Genomic DNA, 25,483 nt, shown 5'->3' on the forward strand with positions numbered 1-25,483 from the left:
AAATAAAATATAAATATTTTGTTAAAGAAATCTCCAATATTCTTGAAGAGGACATTTATATCACATTCTTAATATTTAGAAATAAAAGATTAGTGTGTGCATAAGACAAATGGAGAACTGCCAGATACAACTCACACTTAATTTATAAATTGCAATATCTATGATAAAAGTCCAAGAATCAATTGTGCTTAAGAAAAAAGTTATAATCGCTACGGTTTATACCTAAACTAACTATGATAAGTAAATTGACTGACAATATATATATATAAGCTTTAAGCTGCTGTTTTTCTTAGGTGTATAATTCCAAAAATGAAAGCCCATAATCAAAAATAAAACTTGTATATTATATATTTATTTATTTGTTTAGTGGTGCAGTCAACAAAAATAAAAAATGCATGCAAAAGTTACAAATTCAAAGTGAATATTTAAATTAAAATATGTAGAAATATGAAGAAAAATATTTAAGTAAAGTGTATGATAAATCTGAGGGTATTAAAATGTAAAATTGTTCAAAACTTTTGCAAGGATTGGAAAAACCCAGAAAGAAACACAATCATGCCATGTGAAATACAATCTGAAAAGATCGCTTGAGACCAAGCCACAAACTATTCGTATTTATGCATATAACTTTCTGCTGATTAAGTTTAAATAATATGCACAAACAACAAATCCGAGCAACTTTTTATTACTCTACCTGTTTCGCTATCTCGTCGTTGATTGGGTTCTTGCTGTGTCTGTTTATCGAACGATTCGAAATGGAAACTGCCAGAGAAATAACCATAGCTAAACCACAACAATAAGAAGTAACGCTCGTAACTGGTTCTATTTCAAGAAGCAGCAACGTTTGGCGAGCGGAAAGAAAGTGACGAGGTGGCCGAGAGGTTAAGGCGTTGGACTGCTAATCCAATGTGCTCTGCACGCGTGGGTTCGAATCCCATCCTCGTCGACGAATCCTATTTCATTTGGTTTTCTTTTCTTCTCCAATTTGTTTTTTTTTTCACCTATCTACATCCATATAGGATCCATAGGATTTTAAATGTGACACCTGGCCACATCAATTGGCAACAAACCGGCTTCTTTTTTTCATGTTGGCTGATTTATTTATGGAAACCACGGGCTCAGCGCTTACTGATGAAAATGGAAACTGGTGCTCTGGCCTGAAATGTCAAATAGTTTTTCCCAACGCCACCAGCAGCACTTGTGACCAAGAAAAAAAGAAGAAGAAAAAGTAACAAATCCAAAGTGTTCTCGTTTGAAATTTTTGCAAATTTCGTGATGGGAAAAAACGAAGAAAAATAGAAGAACGCCAGCGAAATGAATTGGATTGAATTGAAATCGTAGGCGATAAAAATAAATCTTTGCAAGTGCGCAGCACGGCGCCGCCAAACAGCTGACGGCGAGTGTACTTGAAAGGGGGGCACCCATGGATGGTCGGAAGGGTAGCTTCTGGGTGGGTTGGGTTTGGGTTGGGGTGGAGTGTCTGTTTGCACAGAGCGAGAAAATGGCAACTATTCAGCGCACAATTCTGAACTTCGAAATTGGAAGTATTTTGTATTACAATTGAATACAATATGTAATTTAAAATATATATTTCTTATATTAATTATACCTCTATATTCAAATTAGATTACCGATTGCTTAAACTATGGAATCTGTGGCTTAAAGGATTTCTCAATTTAATTTCAATTAATATATTTTACATTGATTAAAGTGCTTTTAACTTGAATAACTTCCAGCGTTTAGAGATTGAATTTATCGATATTAAAACAAGTAAATCAGTTCTTAATCCAAGGACATTTTTAATTTTCATTATTTTACATTAAATTATGTCTTCAACTTCAAATTATGCATTTAACTTTAATAAGTTTGGAGTCATCGATCTTAGTTATAAAGTCAAGTTAATTTGTTTCCTTATTTGTTCAGCACTAAGAAATGTTTGAAGAAAAAAAAGCTCAAAATTATTTTTAATATTTTTGTACTGATTTCTAATATGAAGAGAATTCTTCTTGTTTTTAGGTTTACGGAGCTGATCTAAGATTTGTGGTGCTCAAATACTGGAAGCAAAGACAAATCAATTTAATTCGATTGCGACATTTTTCTCTCCGTGTAGAATGATGAAATTGAAAAACTACATGAGTTGACGGCTGCCGCTGCAATAGCCCAATCCCCAACCCCAAACCCCCCTGCTGCGGGGGTGGGTGAGTGTGTTAGCTGTATGGCTCTGCCATAAGTCATACAATGTGCGTTATCCTTGGCGTCTCTAAGGATACTGTGACGCCGAGCCTTCACTTCAGCAGCTAAGCAGCTGAGCAGTTGAGCAGCAGTTCAGAACATCAGCTCAACCGAATTGTGTCGAGTCACTTCAATATGCAAATGCTGCTCAATTGCGCTTGTCTTTCATTTTTATGTGCCGACCAAGCCACAAAGCCTTTAAGGTCCTTTAAAGGAGCTGCAGTCATCAGTAAACGCGGCAAATATATACCATATACGACTAACAACACTATTTGCCTCTAAAGACTGCCCGTGGCCATCAATTTTTATCTATTTTCTATCGCTGGCCATTTTGACCGACTTCATAAAATGAACTTTACGATATCAACAAAATTTCCCGAATAAAAACTATAAATGCACATCCACACATCCATCCGAGCACCGTTTGCTGTTGTCCTCAACTTGCTTCTCTCTTTTTTTGTCTCCTTTTTTTGCTCATTTGTTATTTGGCGACTGTAAGCTGCCCCAAAGTGTTGCTGCCTGCGGCGTTGATGACTTGGACATAATGAGAACTGAAATAGATTATTTATGGCAAAAGGGTCATTCATATATGATGATCTCTATATCTATTATGATTATTATTATGATTATTGGCGATTAAAAATATATTTGGGGAGTATCTCCGATTAAAGCACATATATATATATATATATATATATATCAGTATATCGTACCTAATTCTGAAAGCAATACAGAGAAAGAGAGTGTTAATGAGTGGATAAAAAGTTTAACAATTTGGTATGCATATTCAATAATATCACAAAGCATATCCTATATATCATATATCCTGATATCCTATAAGCAGATGTAAAATTATGAAAGATTATGAAGAGGGACACATAAAGATAGAAAGAAAGTGGAAATAGTTGGAGAAAGTATGAATTAAATAAGAAGTGACTCCTAGAAAGAGAAAAACATACATCTATTTTTATTATTAAATTAAATATATTAAATAAATATATGCTTAAAGTTAGAGTACTAAATGCAAAAGACTTACGACTCTAGAACTCAGTGGAGAGTTTATATCCATCCCAGAATGTGCCTTGCGAGGATGCAAAAAATCAAGTTGTCAAACTTTAATGCATATATAATAAACATCTTTTGTACTTATGGAAATATCTTGCACAACTTGTAGAGCAGAATTTAAATCACTTATCTAACAACTCAATTTCAAATTCGTAGCCAATCTGCAACTATAAAAAAAAGTATCTGAAATGCGTAGATTTTTCGTACAACAAATCACTTGTCGACATTTTAAAGTGCGGATTTTTTTTATTTGGGTTATGTGCCTGTCAAGGTCACACACTAACCTGATCCCAAAATTCAGACGTGCCTCGGCTTATGTCTAGGCGAGTACATATATAATATATATATATATATATATATGTGTGTGTGTGTGTGTGTGTGTACGTGAATTAAGCCCGCGGCACTTGCCACATGCCAGACTTCAATAAATATGGACACAGGGAAAAAATGACTAGCTGTAATTTTGAAGAAATAATATACAAATTGTAATACAAATAAATAGCTATTTATGCAATAATTCTAATCATACATTCAAGTAAAAAGGTTTATCCTAGGCAGACCCTTACAGACTTGACTTAATTTACTTTCATCTAAAAATAAGTTTTTCTTGTACGATTTGAACAAATTTTAGTTAAAGTTTTGATTTGAATTTGATTTTTTTGCGCTTGCAAATTTGAATACAAAAAACTTTAAGAAACATTATATTTCCAAATTGCCAAATAAAAGATGAAAGTAAATTTTTTAATTAATACTGAATTGAGGGAGAAGTGTTTAGAATTAAGTTGAAGAATATTCGAATTTGAAAAACATTTGACATTTTAAGTTCAAATTTCATTTTCTTTTTTAGCTTGAAATATAGTTAAAAATATTCGAATTTGAGATACTTCTGACACTGCCAGGCATCAATTTGAGTTGAGTTTTTAATTAATGATTTTTTTTTTGAGTGTATGTGCACACATAGTATTACATACTGAAATCCACAATGATTCAAACTCAACGCACTGTCCAGCCACAGGGAGGGGAAGGTGCCAGGGTTTTCGGTATGGGTATGGGAATTTGGTCTGTCTATCGGTCTCCGGCTGGGTCTCGGGCTGGGTCTGGGTCTGGGTCTGGGTCTGGGTGTGGGCAACCAACTGTGCTGGCTATCGGTCGAGCTCTGATTGAATAATCGTGCGCCATGTCGGCAGTGGAACAAATCGTGTCTAATAGACTGATTAATATTGCAAGATTTCCCAGTTGGTTCAAGTCAAGCGAGCAGCTCTCAACTGTGCCCTCTCCCTCCCTCCATCCCTCTCCCCCTCTCGCTGACCACTCTTCTACTGTGCTACTCTGCTGCTCTGCCGCATGTAACATGATTCATGTGGATTAAATGTGCTTAAATTGATTGATTGTTCAAATGATGTATAGTCATTAGAAGAGTTTTTTTTGTTTTTTTTTTTTATTTTTTTCTTGCCTCTTTTGTTGACTTCTTGGCCATAGCACCTGTCGCCGTTGGCCGTTTCTTTTACTCTCCTTCTCCCTCTCTCTCACACACACTCGAGCTTAGCCGCAATTTTAATTTGTTTCATCTAAGCGAAAACTTCATTTTCAGCTTTATTTTTTTCTTTTTCTTTTCTTTTTTTTTTGCACATATCAAATTGATTTGAAACGTTGCAGAAATAAATTTCTGTTAATAGGGTTAGCTGAAGAGCATAAGAATTATAAATAAAATGATATATATACACGGATATCCGTATCCGCATGTGCTCATTGATTTACTTCACTTCTCCCACTCTCCCCGCACAGGACCCAAAGACGCACACAGAAAAGTATGCAAAGAACTTTTCTATTTTATTATCATAAGCAGGCAACGATAAACCAAACCCAAACCCAAACCCAAACCCCAGTTCAAACTGCCCGTCTCTCTTTTGCCCACACTCGCTGGCATTATTATTCATTTTATGGATACACCTTATAAGTACTAGAATAGAGTATAGAGTAAGTGCTACGAGTCCTGGCGGATGCGTTGGTTGGTTATAAAGAAGAAATATTACGCATTACGCCAAATTGTTGGAGACTGTCAGGCGACAATAATAACGTTTAGACTTAAATGTGTATCTACATATATACATACATATATATATATATATATATGCTGAAGGGACGGGGTTGGTTGGCCGAAGGGGTTAGCTCGCATTCAGACAATAGTAGACAGTTTTATTATTCGCCTTTGGCTGTAAAGTGTACGAAAATATATGCTCCACATTCGAGAAGCGTTATTTTTTTATTTTTGTGTTTTGAGGGTGGGCGCCATCTAAGCGTGGCAAGCTAGTCAAAGTGCAACAGCGCCTTATCATCGAGCAGATATCAAGTAACCAAAGTAGTCCACAAGTAAGTTCTCACAAGTGCAAACATATTGCTATTGATGTCTACCCCGAGATACGAATATTAAAGTATACAATTTCTTTGCAATTTATAGATTTACCTAGCAAACACCAATGCAAATTTCGATATCGACGCTTAATATTTGTTTAAGTATGAAAGTCCAGCACAAAATACACAGTCCAAAACAAAATACTGAGTTTTAGTACGCTGAAGAGTTGATATAATAATAAAATAATCCCCTTTAAATGATAACTGACGAAATGAAGAGAATTTGTAATCAGTAAATCGAATTATTAGTGTCTATATAGAATATAGATAAAAATATTTTAAAAATGAACACTAAATAAATGATAAGCGTATAAAATTTGAACTAGTTAAAATTGAGACTGATCAATTGGAAAGAATTTAAAATTAAATTTCTATCTTTTATTTTAGTTGCTTTTATTTATATAAATTCCTATAAATAAATGAAAAACTAGTTAAAATTGAGACTGATAAATTGGAAAGAATTTAAAATTAAATTTCTATCTTTTATTTTAGTTGCTTTTATTTATATAAATTCCTATAAATAAATGAAAAACTAGTTAAAATTGAGACTGATAAATTGGAAAGAATTTAAAATTAAATTTCTATCTTTGTATTTTAGTTGCTTTTATTTATATAAATTCCTATAAATAAATGAAAAACTAGTTAAAATTGAGGCTGATAAATTGGAAAGAATTTAAAATTAAATTTCTATCTTTGTATTTTAGTTGCTTTTATTTATATAACATATATTATAATATATTATAATCACCTATAAATTAAATATCCAATATTTGAGTCGCTTTTCTTTATTTACATATTTCTAAATTTTATAAATTCATTTTATACACTTGAGCAATAGTCGATAAAAGTCAGAGAAAACAGCGATTTTTAGTTTATAGGCGCTCCATTGTCTGAGCTGGCATAATTTATTCGCGATTGCCGATGAGAGAAGTGCTTATGTAAACGGTGGCAGCCACTAAATGAGAGACAGCGCCATTAGGTAAGCTCGCTAAATGGCCGATTTTAGCCAGCAAGGAACCAGCATGGAAGGGGGAGAGAATAAAAATATATTGCGCGCCCAAGTAAGAAATCAAAGTGGCAGGCAACAGCAGAGGCATGCAGAAAAACTTAAACCAAAATCAACTGCCCCCAACCCATCTGCCCCGACAGAAAAAAAGAAAAAGAAGACAAAGCTAAAGGTACACGAATCGGGCTGTGTGGATGTGTGGCGCCCTCGTGGTACCCAGTCGCCGTTAAGGACACTAATAAAATATTGAACGGGCCATCGATAAGCGAACCAAACTCAGGCGCGTCAACGAACTTCGCTGCGGCGGCAGGAGAAGTCCTAGTCGAAGCAGCCGAAGCAGCTGGAGAAGGTGCGGGATGGGGGAGTGTGTGTATGGGGGGGTGGAGCAGCGCTGCTTACGTAGATGGCAAAGATGACGATTAAAACAAATTTCCACGACAACCTGGCGCCGTTTAGCCAGCGGAAGGAAGCGAAATTGTTAAACGCAAAAGTTGCAAAATGCCAGAAAATTGCGGGGCAAGAAAGGGTCTGTCCAAGGAGGTGAATGTAACTGGTAACTGGCTGCCTAGAAGCGCAATCGGAAGCAAAGACTTTACGATTCACACACGCACACACACACACACACACACACACACACACACACACACACACACACACACACACACACACACACACACACACACACACACACACACACACACACACACACACACTCGAGTGTGTGTTTGCACCTTCCTCCAGCGGATTGGGAAAGGGGCAAATTGGGAACTTGGCAACTTGCAGACAAGTTTTAAATGAATGAGCAGCGCTTCCGTTCAATGCGTTACAATACTGCCCAGCCAAAGACTCAGCGTGTGTGTGTGTGTGTGTGTGTGTACACAGAGAAAAAATCAAATAAAATCATTTGCACTTCTGCGTTGAGTTAGCGATGATATCGTTAAGGAAAACTCATTGGGATCGTAATTAATTAAAAAGCCAAGGAGGGTTTTCTTGGCCATCTGCAGAATACCTGCTAAAATTGCATATAAAATAACAGAATTTATGTAAAATGATATAGATATATCTGCAGAATAAATATGAATTAAAATTAAATACACTTGAACAACATAAAATAGTCTTAGAAGAAGAAATATCTGCCTGCAACTAATTTGTACAATTAACTAAAAAAAAGAAAAACCGATCGATTGCTCCTATGTAAGTTATAGGATATAGTAGTTCGATATCTATGATTTGTGGTCGTATATTATTTAAGTTGGATTCGGATTACTTGGTAAACAAGGTTTCAAACAAGAACTCAGCTTTCAGTCGACCAATCCTATGGAAATTACTTGATCTACGAATCCAAACTGGCTATCTAATTTTTACTGACTTCATAGAACAAATCAAAGCATTTATTAATATTATTATTTTATTATTCCAAATTGCAGCAAGCCTAATTATTATTTTTTCTCTCTGTTTACTTAGCATAAGATTTGAGTTACTTTTCATGCTAATTTGAGTTACTTTTCGGTTAGCAGACAAATAATATGCATGTCATCTTTTAAAGTCACATTACTGAAAATGATGCCATCTCTTTTTTTGTCAGTGTATGTCCGGCTGGCCTGCGAAGCATGACAATGGCTACAAGAAATTTCGAGTGGCGGCCACTTGCCAATTGCGATTATGGTTTATGTACAGTGCGATAAAGGTCGTCAATAGGTCGCCACACACACACACACACAGACAAACATAGACACACACATAGACAACATCCTTTGGCATCCTTTTGTCAAGGGGGCGCAGTCAAGGAGCAAAGTTTCTTGTATCTATTACAGTTACAGTTCGAACTTTTGCTGACCATTCGAGCGCCTTCAATGGCTCAATTATTTTTGGACAATTTGCGAATAAACCAAAGTTTGGCAACAGCCAGGACCTCAACAAATGGCCCTCTCCCCGTCCTGCTGTTTCACTCATCGCTGATGTAGAAACGATGTTGGAATCTCGAGCGTTGAGTGTTATAAGCGTAATTGAGTTGAGTACAGCAAATTATGCATGCAATGGCAAAAAAGGACCATCGAGGACGACACGCACTTAAAGTGGCAATGCCTGTGCCTCTGCCTGTGCCTGTGCCTGTGCCTGTGCCTGTGCCTGTCCTTGAATGCCGCAATATGCCACAATCAACAATCGATGCTAATTTCATTCACACTGCAAAATTGGATTTTCTTAATTTATTTGCTATGCAAATTTATTTATTGACTGCATGCCGAATATGGCATTGAAATCGAACCGCACTCACTGCTGCATGTCCACCGAGTTGGGGTGGGGGGGCATGCAACAAGGCTGTGCAAGCGTAAATCGATTTCCCAAAACTCCCCCGCTACCCCCACCCAACCATGCCTCAATGCCACAATCTGTTGCAGCCCTAAATAAACAGGCGTAGTTCAATTTTGAGTTGTGGACAACATTCCGCAGCAATGACACCAAATCAGATTTAACAAACATAAACAAAGGATTTTGACCATATTCAATTGTAGTTTTGGCCACTTTGGAAATCGCATTAATTCATTAAATTTAATTCTTTTTAAAGAGGCACAAATCCTTAATAAATGATTAACGATCAGCATTTGTTCAACATTAAATTGATATTTAAAATTATTACTATATTATTATTATTATATATATATATATATATATATATATATATATAGATAGATAGAGCAAATACTGATTTATCTTGGTTAGTTAAAAAGCTGTGTTGCTGAATTTGGCCAAATTTGTAGCAATTTAATTGCAAAATACTTTTCATGTTATGAGAAAAAAACAAAACACTTTCAAAAAAAAGATAAGAAAAATGTTTAAGATTTCTGGTATTATTTAATATACACTCAAAATTGTAGCTGCCCTACTTAAAAAAATAAATAATAAATTTCAATTAATGCTGATTAATTTAAGTAATATATAAATACTTATTACAATAATAACAGTTTAAAATTAACCTGTTTCCTCCATAAATGGGAATAAAATATAATTTTTTTTATATTTTATGAGATCATCTTAAATTTATTAATTCATAAAGACAATTGGTAACTTAATTTAAAGCTGCGAATTCAAGCGAAAACTATACAAATATAAAATAATATCAGTTTGACAACATTTCAATCACTGCACTTAAAAAAATAACTTTGGCACATCATGAAACTGACAGAATACAAACTGAAGTTTGTCCAACTCAAACTACACTTTAAAAACAAGCAAATCCAATGTCAAAATGCGAAATGAGTCACAAGTCAAAAAAGTGTACTTTTTGAACACCCCCCAACCCCTCCCACCAACCCACCCCCCTCAAGTGTCTCGTGTGTGTGTGCAATGAAAACAATACAGCTCAATTAGATCACGCAGCCAAAAGTGCCGTTGCCGACAGAGTTGCCCCCAATCCATCTGCCTCCGCCTACCCGATAGCTGGGCACTACACCCCCCCTCCCCACCCCCCTCCCCCACCCTCCTCTCTTCCCTGCCTTTCTGTGCTGCTGTCCAAAATTTACTGTGTGAATTTCTGCGCTCTGCGGCACATGCAAAGTGGGAAATGGGAAATGTGAAATGGGAAATGGAATTGGAAATGGAAAGGAAAAAGGAAATGGCAAATGGCGCCTGAAAATATGCAGCGCGTAGCCAAAAACGTGGCGAATGCGAGGCCAAAAACCACAATGAGCCCCAAAATTGGCAGCATAATTTATTTGCAAGTGTATCTCTCTGTGTTTGAGTGTGTGTGTGTGTGTGTGTTTGAGTGTGTGCACTGCTAATTAGCGGCATAATTTAATTTCCAATTGCCAATTGGCAAAGCAGCGCACAGCAGCAGCGCCAGTATCGATCAAGGACGTAGTCGGAGGGGGCGCCACGCGCTGCAAAACAAGCTGTTGCATTAAACCATTTACAATTGGACAACAAAAAAAATCAATGGTTATGATTTATATTTTTTAAATGCCAGAATTATTTACAAAATTAATTTAATTAAAATTATTTGAACAATAAGTCCAAAAAATTAATTATAATTTTTTTTTTATTTCGAGTAAAAAATAAAAGACCTTTCGACTTTTTGTAAAAGACAAAAAACTCAAACTTCGTGAACTCAATCCACCTCCAAATTTGCTCCTTAAAAGTGAATTAAACAAGGTCGATAATGAAAAATACTTTTTGAATTATAAATGGTTTCTTTAAAATAAAAAAGTGTAAGATTCTAAAGATTTTAAGCCTGATTTTTGCTTTAAAAATACTTTGAAAATTACAAATTTTAATTTATTGTTTTCTATCACTTTTACTTTCTTTATGAAAGCTATTAAATATCAAATTTTAAGGTTTATTATATTTGGGAATATTTAATTTGTGTGTTTATTTTAAGCACTATTTGAAGTCAGTTTTGATGGTCTTTACAAGCATTCCTCTTGCCGAGATCCTGTCGACGACCATGGCCTTTACTTACATACAATTTAAATGAGCGCCTGTTGCGCCACACACAAACACACACATATATACATATATATATACATATATATATATATATATATATATATATACATATATTTTTTTTTTATTTGACAATATATATTGTCTCATGTGCTGGCACAGCGGTAAACAATTTATTTTTTTTTTTTGGTCTGCCAGCGTGTCCTGCATGGGCAATGATGGCCCAGCTCAGTGTTCGGTGCCCCCAACTTGGATGCGGCTCCAGCTGCTGCAGCGAGAGAGACAGAGTTAAAGTTAAGCAGAAAAAATCACTGATGAGCGATGCCGAAGGGAAATCGAATTAAATTAAAAATTGCAGCCAACCAAAAAACATACAAACACATAAATATGTTATCCATATTCATAGTACACTGAGAAAAAAGGGGGAATCAGGGAGATTTGTTACACATTTTTAATGGATGATGAAATCTATTCTAAAGCCAGCAGAATACATTTTTTAAATAAAAAAAAAATATATAATTAAATTTAAATTAAATTAAATTTAAATTAAATCTAAATTATATAAGGAGATCACCAAACAATAAACAATAATTAAAAATATATTTAATTCGAGTAGGAATGATTTGGAAAACAATTAAACAAAGTAAAAAAATCGTATATTCGAAGCATTTAACAATTTACTTTTATTTCAATGAAAAAATAATAATAATTTAAGCAAAAGACAAAATTTTACTTAAATTTAAATATTTAAAATTAAGTGTATTATTAATTTAAATATTTATTGTATCAAAATGTAGTTAATATTAATCAATAAATAAATTATCGATAGGTCGATAGGCATTTCCAAAATTAAGATGCTATTATTTTTGCTGTACATATTTAATGTTGGTTTTCTTGCAGTGTACATGCATGCACTGAGATACACTAACAAATGATGTTGACCGCCCATGGGTCGAGATGTTAATTAATCTTGATTTTGACGCCCAAGTAACGGTTCTGTGGAATTTCGCTTGCGTCAAAGTGACAATTAAATTAATCATGATGGCAAACGATTATGTCAACAGGAGCCCGGACACGGGACTCAGGACACACAGGACATGGGGAATACCGCCCGCAGCGACCAACTTAAATATAAGCAAGGAACATATTGTCGAAGGACCAACTCATCGGATGTGGGTGGGTTTGGTTGGAGGGGGGAAGAGTTCAAATGGTTTGCGAATTGGGTTTGCCGCCCGGCCCGAGAATCTCATTATGTCTGCGCTTGAAACTTATAATTAACATTTTGACCGCAACAAAATTTTGCAAACTAGGCAAGAGTTTGGTGCGGCTGAAAAAAAAAATAAAACTAAACAAAGATAAAAGAAACAACAAAAATGCTTGCACTTTTAATTAGTTTTGTGGCAGAGCATTAAAGCAATGAGTATTGCAAATTGTGTAAATAAATATATAATGAAAAATCGGAAAACATCGTCAAGCCAAGACACAAACCGAACACTCGTTAAGTGAGGAGCGCTTCGTTAAGCTTGCAATGTGGCGGCCCGTCGATAGCTAATGTTGCAGTGACAGTAGATAAAAAAAAAACATTCGCACGAGGCTGAACATCAAAATTAAATATTGAACTTAATTGAAATAAAAGGCGAACAGGCAAGCAGGCAACAGCAACAGCATGACGGAAACCGAGCCAGAGGTTGAGGTCAACGGCACCGAGGCCGAGGACGATGCCCAGGATCAGGACATCAAGCAAAAGAAGCAAACGCGTCACGATGGCGGCGCCGCCGACTTGGAACGTGTCACCGACTATGCCGAGGAAAAGGAAATCTCTGCCGCAAACATATCGAGCGTAAATCTAATGAGTCCAACAGCAATGGAAATGAAACCGTTTCAACTAATTCACTTTCTTCTTCCGTTTTAGGCGGTGGAACAGTTTGGCAATCAGCGCAGCAAAGAGAACGAGCTGAGAGTGGCCAAGGAGAAGGAGCTGCAAAAGGTGCAGGTGAAAAAGGAGGATATTGAACTGATTGTAAGTAGATAAACCACACACACACGTATATGATTAATCTCACTCTCTTTATCTGCACACACACACAGATGAATGAGCTGCTTGTTAGCAAGACACAGGCCGAAAAGGTGCTCCGCGAGCAGAGCGGAGATGTTGTTGCTGCCCTGGAAGCCATCATCAGCAATTGAATGAATTGCCGGAACCGGTAGATGGCGCCACTTAGCATAACACTGCTTTATTTGTACATTTATAAACTAGTAAAGAGAAAAACAAATTTTTAACAACAAATTTTGAGCTCGGAACCGGGCTTAAAAGGGGAGTCAAGAAAACAAGGTTTCATAGTTTGCGCATATATTTCAAGTTTATTCATATTTTCTGCAATGAAAACCAAAAAAAAAAAACAAAATTGAGCGGATTCCCAATATCCGAATATGAAAAAGGAAAGATTTAACTTTTCTTTTCGTTTTTGTTTTTTTGTATGTTGTTTTGTATATATTTAACGTATATTTAGAGCATTACCCATTTATTATGTTTTATCTCTCGTCGTAGTAAAAGCTTTTCAAATTTGACTATTAAGGTAAAGTTTCTTTTGTGTAAAATTGGAAAAAAGCATTTGGAAGTTTCCAATATCAATATTGACGAGAATAAGCCGCTTTTCCATCCGCAATAAATCTATACATATATATAATATGGTGTGTGTGTGTGTGTGTGTGTGAGACAGAGTGTGTGTGTGTTTGTGTGGGGAATAAACTATAACAATCCAGTTAGAACGAAAAAATCAATTTATAACAATTATGCAGATAAAACGATAAAAATAAGTTGAAATCACGTTTAAATTTCTTTACGATGATTATCGTATTGCAGATGTTGAAATCATGTAATTAAATACTTTTGCAGATTCTCGCACGATGGCGTATTTATGTTCTGAGCCTTCCGGTACAGATCTCGGTCACCAAATGTGCGAGCCTTGGCCAACATCGAATCGCCTGCAGAATTACAAAAAATACATCAATTAATTATAAATAAATAGTGACTTTTTATGCGCTTACGATAGTTTCGCTCTCGACTGCACGAATGCTTCAAATGATTGACAAAATCTTCCTCGACGGATTCCTCGAGACGAGCAACAGACCCCTGATACTCCGAATAGAAGTTATCCTTGACATAATAAGCAATTTTGAGACCGTTTGTCTCACGCTTCACCGAATATTTACTGCACAGCAACGACAAAGATTTATAATTATAAAATATATATGATATTATATGTATTATGGTAGAACTTACTGGGATGGCGTTAGACTGTACATGGGATCCGATATAAAGAAGGAGGACATCATGGACAAAACGATGAGCAACAAAATGGGCAGCAAATTGAGCAACGTCGATGAGTTGTTGGTCTGCAAGTAAGCAAATATATCAAATATATATAATATATCAAAAATACAAAAATATCAATAAATATATATATATACATCTCTGTCCTCGCGAGCCTGATGACGTCGTCGCTGCTGCCTGTAGATATTCTGCTGTGCATAGCCACCATTGAAGAACATATTGAAGAGCTCCTCGGCACTCATGTCCGCCTGGAAGGTGCGCGAATAGCCATAGTCACTGTAATGCTGTCCATGTCCATGGTGTCCGCTGTTGCCATGACCGCTGTGCGACTCATTGATGCCATATAGATCGTAATTCTTACGCTTCTCTGCATCCGTTAAAACGCCGGCCGCGTTCCCAAGCGCCTTGAATGCCTCCACAGAACCGGGCGCCTTATTCTTGTCCGGATGCAGTTGCAGGGCGAGTTTCTTGTATGCCTTCTTCACCTCTGAATCGGTGGCTGTCTTACTAACGCCCAGCACCTCATAGTAATCCTTGCATCTACGAAACAAAAGTCGACAACAATAAATTGGAGATTGAAGGAGCGATTTCTGTCTTCCATCTCCTGCTACGCACTTTTTGATTTGGCGCACCGCCTCCAGCTGGCTGGTGGTGTATTCGGGTGCATGGCTACGGGAATCCGAATTGACACGCTTCCTCGGCCCCGAATCCTTCTCATCCGCAGCAGTAGCGTTGGAACGATCTCGGCCAGCGTTGCCATTGCTCGCTGATGTGCTCTTCACCTTGGCCAGTAGCTCTAAAGACAAGTCTCAATTTATTTATTCACTGTGAGAAACTCAGGGCGACTTACGCTTGGCTTTGTCCGTGGGATAAAGTTTCTCTGCCTTGAGCAGAAATTTTTCGGCCCTTTCGATTTGGCCTGATTTAAATGCCTGCTCCGCAACTTCGATGCAACGCTGTGCTTCGTCCTTGTTGCCATCCATGATTTGCTGCCGACACGCCACGTAAAGTGCAATAAAGTGTAGACTGATATATATATGTGTGTGTATATGGAACGATTTATGAACTCCTCGCACTAATACACACGCACACACACGCTAAAAAAACTGCTCGTGTTCTTTGAGAAATGTTTGATTCCTGGATTGCACACGAGCTGTCTGGCCACTAAACTATTTTGGAGTTTTTTTTATTTTATTATATGTATGCATAAATTAATTTGATGGCCAGCTCAGCTCTCTAATTTAATTGATTTTACTGCGATTTGCTGACTTTTTCATCAGATTATCAAAGTGCCTATCGATTTATCGGCGCACCACCACAAACAAAATGACTAAATGTATGTTACTAGATTAGAACATCAGTTCAAAAATGCTGTTGCATTATTTATTTATATGTAGTTTGCAGTTAGCAAATAGTTTAAAAATATTAATAATATTAGTTAATGATTCGATAAGTGCTAATTGCTTTTGACAGCTGGTTGCAGAGTTGCACTTTGGTTGCTGGTGTTGCCAGATCGGTGCAATGCGCCCACACACACACACACAACTTTGTGCGTGTGTGTGTTTTTGTGAGCGCCGCAGCATGGAATGAAAAGCGCAGCGCGTTCGCTGGCTTAATTCTCGTATCGTATTTATTTCTAATTATTACAAATAATAATAGAAGGCGCACCAATTCGGCGATGCAATAGCTCCAAAAATCTTCGCGTAGCAACAACAAATTAGTCAAGTGCAGTGCAATAACCGATGCATTTCGGCCAATCGTCGTCGTTGTCGTTGTCATCGTGTGCGTGCGCGAGTGTGTGTGCTGTGTGTGTGTGTGTGCGTGTGTGGCGCAGTTCATACAAGTTGGCCTGAAAAAAAGTGAAAGAAGCAATATCGCCATATTGTGGTGTCAATACCGATAAAGTGCACTAAAATCCACAAAAAGTTTGTCAATACAATTGAATTGACAGCTAACTTTGTGAATTGCAGCCACTTACGTAAATCAAAAATTGACAGTACGCAAATAAGAAAACAGAATAACTACAAACTGCAAAAGGTGCGTATGTGTTTTTGAGGCTATGTGGGTGTATTTCACATACATATACGTGTATACATATACGCAGAAGTTCAACACTGCCATGCAGCGTTTCGTTAGCGTGTGTGTGTGTGTGCGTGAACCCCAATCTTTGTTTCCATGCTGATTGCATTTAGATGCGCCACCCCCACCCCCACACCGTCCCACTCTACCCATTAATTGATTGTTGACATTAGTTGAGAATTAAAGCGAAAGCCGAAACAAAATAATGAGTTGATAACACATTTATCGATATCAGTGTTTACATTTTCACATTTGACTCTTTCTCTGTCCAAATTCTTTTCAAGCTATTTTTAAATTTTCAACAAAACCGGATTCTTAATTAATAATTTGAGCTTGAATTGATATATTATTATTATGTTATTTAATTATGTTAAGTTTGTGTATTGTGCAATATCATTGTCGAAATCGTTTTTAATCACTGTTCCCAAAAAGAAAAGAGGAAGAGAAATACTGTGGCTGCCAAAATAAAATGTTCTTCCAATTTCGCGAAGATTTCAAATTTCTGGAATGTTACAAAGAGTTTTCAATAATTTTACAATTTGTTCTATAAGTAAAGACAAAGGTTAACACAATTTGCATAAGCGATTCTAGTCCCAACAAAGTTGCTTATTTTTTTAATTGATTAGACAAGTGTAAAAATTTTCCATTGCCAGAACTGAACTGATTTTCAAAAGCATTCGTTTTTTAATTTTGAGTTAGCAACAATGGTAATAATAAGCTTATGTTAAAATACTGGCCTACTGGCTTGCTAAATTTAAAAACTTTTAAAAATATTCGATGTAAATATTCAATTACCACACTGAAATCTATTTTAGATTTCATAATCCGTTATAGCATACTTTTGGGCATCGAAATCTGTTTATTAGGCATATTAAGTAGTCGAATACTTTTAAATGTAATGCATTTCTTTGGGTTCTTGGGAATGAATGCAAATACAAAGGGAAAAAATGTCTATATATATATATATATATATATATATGTAAGCGATAAAAAGTCAAAGACCGCTACACGAATTTGTAAAGCGTTCATTTTGTATGCAAAAAAAAATACATAAATAAACAAACTCAAACAAACTGCAACTCAAATGAAAAAGTTATTATTATGCGCATTTCCCCATTTGATTTGTATTTTGACATTACCTTTATTATTTGGTTATCGATAAATAAATAATTACTGTAATTGTTTACAGACTCCGTTCCCTGGTGAATTTTGTTGCTCGTTGCAAATAGGATTTTTCGATTAGAGTAACCCGAGGGTTAGCTGGAGACAGCGCTGGCTGTCAACAATCAAAGGAGGTGAGTTATCCAATATTTTATTAATATTTTCATTTAATTAATTATTATATATTAAATTAATCAAAATTTTCCCTTTCTGTGAATAAAAATCAAGCAAATATTTTTCGCACCAATCCCCATCTTCTCTGATTTTTTTTTGGGTATGTTATAGATGATTTGAAACCTTTGTGCTGTGGGTGGACCTTGAGTTCAATCAGCAGCAGCTTTTTAGCTACGAAAAAAAGGCATAAAAACATCCATGTCCCTCTGCACCCGGCAAAATCTGCTCGCGTTATGCGGCAACCAGCTGAGAGTGTAAACGCATAAAAGCTCTGCGCACAAAATCAAATGCAAATGCAAAGTCAAAGGTAGCCGCAACAAACAACACACAGACAGACACACAGACACAGACAGCCAAAGCCAGCAAAAAGCCAAAGAAAAAAGCTCCCTCAGTCGTCAGCTGCTGCGCGTAGCGTGAAGTATTGTGTGCTTTTCTCGTCTCGCTGTCTCACAGAACGCGTCTAACCAAAAACAAAACTAGAAAAAGAAGCCGAAAATTTCGATTTTGTCGTTTGTTTGCCCAATTTATCCATTTATCCAAAAGGTGTGTGTGTGTGTGTAAAAGGTCGAGAGAATCGGGCGTTGGTTTTTTCGTTTGTTGTAACTCTGCGTAACCTGTATGTGTGTTATACTGTTAGCCATAGATGTGTGTATCTCTGTGACCTTAATTTAAACACCAAAAGTAATATTTATATATATATATATTATCAGAAGTAGAATACGTGCTACTAGCTTTGAACAAGAAACACGCGCAATTAAACACACAAAAAAAAGCGAGCGACCAAAGAGCTTTACAACAACAACAACAACAGCAGCGGGAGAACAACAATAATGACAACTTCCTGAAACGCTGACAGAGTTTTACTCTTGAATTTGTGTTTTTTTTTTGTTGCTTTTTGAGGTCAATTAGGCAATTGAAAAGTCAAAAGGCAAAGGCAAAGGCAAAAAGCAGCCTTCAAGTAAAAATAATAACAGTAAATAATGTTTGCGCCGGAGGTGGGGGGCATATATATGAAAAGTATGCATTAAATTCATTACATTAACTTTTTTTTGTATGACAGGCGGCTTTTCTGTAAGCTCTCTCTTCCTCTTCCCTTTTCTCTCTCGCTGCGTGCGCTCTCTTTTTTTGTATCTGTGTGACGCAAATCACATGTTTAAATTTGATTAGAAATTGCTTACAAAATCACAATAATAATAATTATAATAATAGTTTGTTTAAGATATCTAAAGTAGCCAGATTTGTGCAAATTTGCAAGCAATCAAAATTAATATGTACTTGCCAAATGGCAGCAACAATAAAACAGTCAGCATTGAAATTCTCAAGCTGTTTCGCTCTCTTTTAAGTATGTGTGTTTCTTATACACACACGTATGTTTGTATGGATGTATGTATGTGTATCTATCCATCTTACTCGCGCACCAGCACAACATATGTTTTTGGCTTTGCCTTGCGAGAGAGCTTTTGCAAAGTAAAATTCAATTAAAAACATGTGCGCCACTATTTTGTTTATTGTTTATAAATGAGCGCACTAAATATGCAAATGCTCGCTCTCCATATTTCTCTCTCTCCCTCTCTGTCTCTTTCTCATTCCTCACACTCACACATTGCACTCCCGCTGAGGTCATGCTGCTTGCTGCTTAGCCGCTCAATATTTCAAACAGATGAGATACACCCACCGTTATTTACTGCTGCTGCTGTTGCTATATTAAACGACCCTCGCCGGCGCAACTTTTGCCTCGTGCGCATGTGAGTGAGCGGGAGAGAGAGAGCGAGAGCTTCGGTGCAAAGTCAAAAGTAAATTCAAGCTTTTTTTAGCTGCGCAGGTTTTTTGACTTTTCGTTGTGCTTTAGCTTTTTTTTTTTTTTTTGTATACACGATACACATGTACGCATATACACATATGCATATGTGTATTCACACACACTCGACTCGACTGATATAGGAAGAACCTTGTGTACACTCTCATGACTATGGAATGGAATTTAGTTAGTAGTTTATTTTTTTCTCTTCTCTCCTCTCCTCTTCTCGCTCGCTTCTCGTTTGCGCTTCTCAATGCTAGTTGTTTCTGCTGCTGAGATTACTGCACACATTCACATTTCGTTCCGTTTCATTTTGTTCCGATTGCGCTGCTTGCACTCACTTGGGGGGCACTTTTATGAAGGCGGCTCCGTTAGATTCTAAAGTCGAATATGCAAACAACCTTAGATTCCGTTGTTCTCTACCTATCCCCTCCCCACCCCCAACTTCACATTTGCTCATCATCTGTGGGCGTCAATGTTGACCTCTCTTTACCCGGTGCACAATTATTGATTTTATTTTCGTTTTGGACGCTTTTTATCAATCCTTTTTTGCCGGGCCATGTGCAAATGGCCAAAAGAAAGAGTAGGAAGAGGAAGAGTGAGCAGAACACAGAACAGAACAAAGTCAGCAAATATTTTTTTGTGTCTTATTTTTTACTGTCATTGCTGCCGCTTTTGCCTTTGTTGAATTTCGTTATCACAAAGTGCTGATAACTCGGCTCGTTTTTCGTTTCGAATCATTTTTTTTGTTGTTTCTTTAATATTTTTTTTGTCGATGGCATTGAACATTGTTTGCTCGTTTCTTCACCCTTCTTTTATGAATATATACTTATACACACGCATACATACTCCGATATACAAAATATGTATCTGTGTGCGCTTTTTTTTGTGCTTTGGCTTTTTTTTGCGCTCTGCTGCTCTTTGATAATTTCACGCACAAATATCACGTAGCCGGGTTTATCAACTTGGCCATAATATGGTGACACACGTACTAACTGAAACTCAAATTCAATGCGATAAATTTTGACAGTGTCCCATTGCTGTCATTTTTATCGTTGTTGTTGTTCCGTCAAAGTTTTTCCGCACAAAAAAATGGACGCTTTTTAGTGCTATTTTCAAATCTATTTCTCTTTGCGCAGCATAAAAATGAAGCTTATTTGACATAAACTCAAAAAAGAAAAAAAAACAAACATAAACTATAAACAAATTTAAAAATTGGAAAGCAATTCGACATTGAATCATTTATTCAATAAGAGTGCAGTGAACTACAATATATTTAGATATACAGATACAATATCAGTTCCGCAGCACAATATTTATATATATTTGGATTTTGGTTTGTTTCGTGTCCGGGGAGCTTGTCAAGCTAAATCCTTCAAAGTGGATGCAATCGCGTTGCCTCACGGAGGGCTCTCTCATGTTAGAATGGCCTTAGCCAGGTAAGCAAATTGCCAATTGTCATAATTGCATAATTTACTAATAATTACTAAATTGCTCTATTTGCGTATATTTTTAACTACACTCTATATTTTAGTACCACTCTATAAAATTATTACATATTAGGAAAAGCGTTCCTAAAATTTTGAAAGACACCCTAAATCGACAATCCCAAAAATATATTTTTTTTAGAAATATTTTCTGTTAATAAGGAATATATTTATTTAAAAAAGAAAAACTATAATAATATAGGCAACCAAAAAGCTTATATGAGAATTCTTCAATGTAAACATAGGAGAAAAAAAACACCCAGGAAATTAGAAATAATTTGTCCAAATTTTAGAAAGTCCAGACTGAAATTTAGAAATACAAATTCTTATTTTTAGAAGGCCATAAACATAAATTTGAAAAATGTACGATCTGAATAGTAGGGTGACCAACCATTGCCGCCAAAAGTACTGCGATTTACTAAAAAATTAAAAGCAATGTTTTTATGAGTATACTAATATTTTTTTAGTTTTATATTTTTAAAACAAAGAAGAATATAAGGAAGCTTTAAAGTTTTTATTTATATAAAAATTGAAGCATAAGCATAACTTTCAACTATTTTTTTGTGTGAGTAATTTAAACTGTATTTAATTGTATAAATTTCAAATGGAAACATGAGCTGTTATCCACTAAATATGAACGTACAGTAAATTACAAAGTCAATGGCGCTATTTAAATCTATGCAAAGCCAATAACAAATGACTCTCATACACACACACACACACAGAGAGAGACACACACACACGCATACAAATAACTGTTTATGTGTGTATTCAGGGGCAATGCCGTGCCTAGATGTAATTACCGTTATGCGCAACAATAACAACATACACACACACACACACATATATATGTATATATATATATGACAAGATAAATATCTAAATATTGTTGACCCCGCTATATAGCTGCTTTAGCTGCCGTACGCTGATCGTTATCATGAAATGAAATAAAACGAAATTTCCTTGCCATGAAAACTCATTGCAAATATTCATCGTAATTGTTGTAATTGCAAACTTTTGCAATGCGCTAGTGTCAACGGGAGCGAGAGAGAGAAGGGGATCGATATAAATATGCAAACAGTTGGCGATCAGGGTTATACTTTCGTATAGGGACAAACGGCAAACGACTCATTGTGAGAGAGAGATAGAGGTGACCCAAGTGCGTCACTTTCACGCTTGACGCTGTGTATGATTTGCATTGGATTTTTGTAGCTCAAACTCGATTTGAACTATTTATATAGAGAGAAAGTAGACACACTCTGTGCGCTTGTGCCTGTGCTCCTCTTTCTCTCTCTCTCTCTCTCTCTTTCTCTTTACATGCACAGCCACATAGAGAACGACAGAATTGTAGAGAGCGAGAAACGTGCGCAAGGCTCGTGCCGATTCGTTTCATTTCAATTCGTTTCAGCGAAGGTGAGGAAGCTGCTGCGATTGTGTGATGGGTGGGTGTGGCTGCAGAGAGGGGGGCGTATGGGTGGCAGGCATGTGGGAAGGATGGCGCCAGATTTATTTTTTTGATGTCGACATCGGCTGAGATTCACATGCGTGGCGTGGCGTGGCCTGGCGTGCTGCGCGTAAAGAGACAATTATTGTGATTGTTTTGTTGCCATTGTTTATGTTTCGTTTCGTTTTCGTTTGTATCGTTTTTAGCTTGTGATATATTTTCAATTTGTTTCTCTCGCCACCCCTCTATCTCTTGCTGTGTCTTCGTGTGTGTTGGTGTGTGTATGTGTGTACACTAGGAAGTGAGCATGCTTTTTGTACGTATGTTTAAAGGTGTTGCGTTATTGTTGTGTTTGTGGCTAAGGTTTTTGTAATTACGAACGCAAACATATGCATGCACGCATGTGTGTGTGTGTGTATGTAAGCATTTTACACACACATATACATATATAAACCAGCACGTGTTTGCGTCTCTCTGCTCTGCTGTGTAATCATAGGTTACAAAAGCGTTTTGTTATTGTTGTTGCTGTTGTACATGAAGTTAATTTATACGATAAGGTCGTTTTGCTCTATGCTTTTGCGTAATTTGCCTTTGATAATATTTTCAATGAGATTCGAAGGCACATTACACATTACAAATGTGTACATATACATACATGTGTGTAAATCTAAGTACACATCAACTACTCTGAACAACTAAAATTCATTCTATATACTTAAACTTCTCCACTTTTCCATAATAAAAAAAATCCCAAATACAATTCCCAATTGGCCTTCTAAAACCAGGGTTTGTATTTCTAGATTTCATGCTGCATTTAGAATTAGAAATGTTTAATTTAGAACAAATATGTCTAAGTTGCAGGGTGTTGTTGTTTTCTACGTGTGAAGATTTCTTATATTAGCTTTTTTAATTAAATTATTATTAAACATTAGTATTTTAAGACTGCACTTCCCACTGAGCAAGTCGACCTCTAAGTTAAATAGACGACGGCTAAACTCTAATATAAAAACCGAGCCAGTATAGTGCATTACCTGGTACTGCATTTTAGAAAGAAACTTTCTACTTATGATAAATGTTTTTTCTTTATTGATGTATTGTCGATTGTAAGAAAATCATTTCTAAATTTTAGAAATTATTTCCTAATATTAAGAAATTATTTCTAATGATTAGAATAATTGCTTACAAACACAAAAAAAATGCTTTAAATTGTAGTAAATCGTCCTAGAGTGTAGGCCAATGTTTTTTCGCTGAGTGTAAGCACTGTTTTTGACACTCATCAATTTCCAATCGAACATTGTACAGCTGATTATCTATTGCGATATATGATTTTGGGGGGAGCAGAATATACAAGTCACCCTCCTAACGGTTATTATTGTTCAAGGTTGACACCTGCTCGAACACGTTGAAAACTTTTAGGGTATCTCTGGTTTGGTTGGGTAGATGACGTTATAAATAGCAGCAGCTATCATAACTGGCCCGTTTCAAATGTGCTTCCTCGTTTTTTTGTTTTTGCACGCGAGTATCGATTTGAGTGGTGTGTGTAAGTGTGTCTGTGTGTGTGAGTGAGTGTGTTGAGTAATTTGAGATTTGTCCTTTTGCACGCAGAGATAAATGTGTAAGTATGTGTGAGAATGTCTGTGAACTAATGGGCGTTAATCACAAACGCAATTACAGTTATAAGTGCGCGCGAGAGAGAGAGAGAGAGATAGGGATTAATTTAAATGCAAGCAGCCACAAAACAAGCATAGCCAAACACACAAACAATAAATGTAAAAAAAACAAAAACAACAACACAACAATAATAAAACAATGCATAGCGCAAAAGGAGGTGGAGGCTAAAAGCAGACAGCGCGACAACGACTAAAATGCAGGCGACTGCGACGTCGACGTTGACGTTGCGGCTGCGCTCGCTTAGCCTCGTTACAAGCGGTCGCGCGTCAGCCGCGCCCTCGGCAACGCCAACGCTAAAGCAGCGAACAGCGAGCAGCGAGCAGCGCGAACACAGCTCAGTTGCCCTCCATGCCAGGCCAGGCCACAAAATCTTGGCGCCGAATTCGTCACCAGGTGGCAACTTACAGCAAACGTCAACGTTAGCGTCGCCGTCGACGTCAGCGTCAGCAGCGTGTACTACTTTTGTTTTCATTGAAAACGTTTGCTGTAATATGTTTGTGGTGTATGCTGCTGTCGCTGCCGTCGCTGCTCACATGGTCACTGAGCTTTGCTGAGCAACGGCTGACACTTATTTTAAACTTAAACGGCAGAGGCAGCACCAGCAACGGCAGCAGCAGCGGCACCTCTGCACGTGTTGTCGTTGTATGTGTGAGCTGAGAGCTTGTCGCTTACACGACAACCGTCAGCGTAACGTTTGCCTCTGTTGCTGTTGCTGCCAACGTCGCTGCTTTTGCTGCTGCTGTTGCTGCTGCTGCTGCGTTGCGTTACGTTACGTTGCCACGCTCGTTTGTTTTGGGTTGTATTGACCTTCTTAAAAAGTAGGTAACCTCATTTCTCATTTATCGTGTACAACTTACATGCTGTTGCTGCTGCCTCTGCCTTTGCTATTACTATTGCTACGCAGCTGTCTGCCTGCCTGCCCCACTCTCAGTGGCGTTGTTGTTGTGTAGGGGGCGTGGTCTACGCCTCTCTCTCTCTCGATTACTTGGCAATTGTCGAACAGTCATTCAAAGTGCTCGGCGCACACATCAATGCGCCTCATTGTTTGACCACAGCTACGTATTTTGTCATTTTTCACACTCTGTGTTTACACACAATGCGTTTAGCGGTGAGGGGTGTGTGTGTGTGTGGTGTGTGTGTCTCAGAGAGTGCTGTGGCAGGCAATGGCCAAATGGCCAAT

The 25,483-nt window shown here is 36.9% G+C and overlaps 3 protein-coding genes and 1 non-coding gene across 5 annotated transcripts in view; 3 read left to right on the forward strand and 1 right to left on the reverse strand.

Annotated features, from left to right (window-relative positions):
• Nucleotides 1-864: 864 nt before the first annotated feature.
• Trnas-gcu lies at nt 865-946 on the forward strand. Its single transcript has one exon. It is a non-coding gene; the product is annotated as a tRNA-Ser (tRNA).
• An 11,781-nt stretch (nt 947-12,727) lies between these two features.
• Nucleotides 12,728-13,610, forward strand: LOC6567539 (huntingtin-interacting protein K). The gene is made up of 3 exons (XM_001993889.3): nt 12,728-12,995; nt 13,068-13,175; nt 13,244-13,610. The coding sequence occupies exons 1-3, from the start codon at nt 12,822-12,824 to the stop codon at nt 13,340-13,342; spliced, it is 381 nt and encodes a 126-aa protein (XP_001993925.1). The 5' UTR covers nt 12,728-12,821; the 3' UTR covers nt 13,343-13,610.
• A 50-nt stretch (nt 13,611-13,660) lies between these two features.
• LOC6567538 (dnaJ homolog subfamily B member 12) lies at nt 13,661-15,794 on the reverse strand. Its single transcript, XM_001993888.2, has 6 exons — nt 15,340-15,794; nt 15,105-15,285; nt 14,627-15,029; nt 14,439-14,551; nt 14,204-14,367; nt 13,661-14,140 (listed from the first exon to the last, which is right to left on the reverse strand). The coding sequence occupies exons 1-6, from the start codon at nt 15,470-15,472 to the stop codon at nt 14,028-14,030; spliced, it is 1,107 nt and encodes a 368-aa protein (XP_001993924.1). The 5' UTR covers nt 15,473-15,794; the 3' UTR covers nt 13,661-14,027.
• A 323-nt stretch (nt 15,795-16,117) lies between these two features.
• LOC6567536 (protein roadkill) overlaps nt 16,118-25,483 on the forward strand; it is a 58,284-nt gene continuing 48,918 nt past the window's right edge. Inside the window, exons 1-2 of one of the 2 annotated variants that reach the window (XM_032739896.2) lie at nt 16,118-16,526; nt 17,758-17,863. Coding sequence is in view for 1 of the 2 variants with exons in the window: in XM_032739895.2 (XP_032595786.1) it covers nt 21,127-21,140 (14 nt within the window). In the remaining variant the exon portion in view is untranslated. Of the gene's footprint in view, nt 16,527-17,757; nt 17,864-18,298; nt 18,447-20,840; nt 21,141-25,483 lie in introns of those variants that run through there. The other variant, XM_032739895.2, reaches the window with a different exon arrangement.

Source organism: Drosophila grimshawi, unplaced genomic scaffold, assembly GCF_018153295.1.
Source record: "Drosophila grimshawi isolate 15287-2541.00 unplaced genomic scaffold, ASM1815329v1 contig_311, whole genome shotgun sequence".
Taxonomy (NCBI): Eukaryota; Metazoa; Arthropoda; class Insecta; order Diptera; family Drosophilidae; genus Drosophila; species Drosophila grimshawi.

Coding starts and splice junctions, on each gene's coding strand:
- LOC6567539 (XM_001993889.3), top strand. CDS start 12,822: ATGACGGAAACCGAGCCAGAGGTTGAGGTCAACGGCACCGAGGCCGAG. Junction 12,996..13,067: donor CTGCCGCAAACATATCGAGC/GTAAATCTAATG, acceptor CTTCCGTTTTAG/GCGGTGGAACAGTTTGGCAA. Junction 13,176..13,243: donor AGGAGGATATTGAACTGATT/GTAAGTAGATAA, acceptor ACACACACACAG/ATGAATGAGCTGCTTGTTAG.
- LOC6567538 (XM_001993888.2), bottom strand. CDS start 15,472: ATGGATGGCAACAAGGACGAAGCACAGCGTTGCATCGAAGTTGCGGAG. Junction 15,286..15,339: donor TCCCACGGACAAAGCCAAGC/GTAAGTCGCCCT, acceptor ACTTGTCTTTAG/AGCTACTGGCCAAGGTGAAG. Junction 14,368..14,438: donor TACAGTCTAACGCCATCCCA/GTAAGTTCTACC, acceptor GTTGCTGTGCAG/TAAATATTCGGTGAAGCGTG.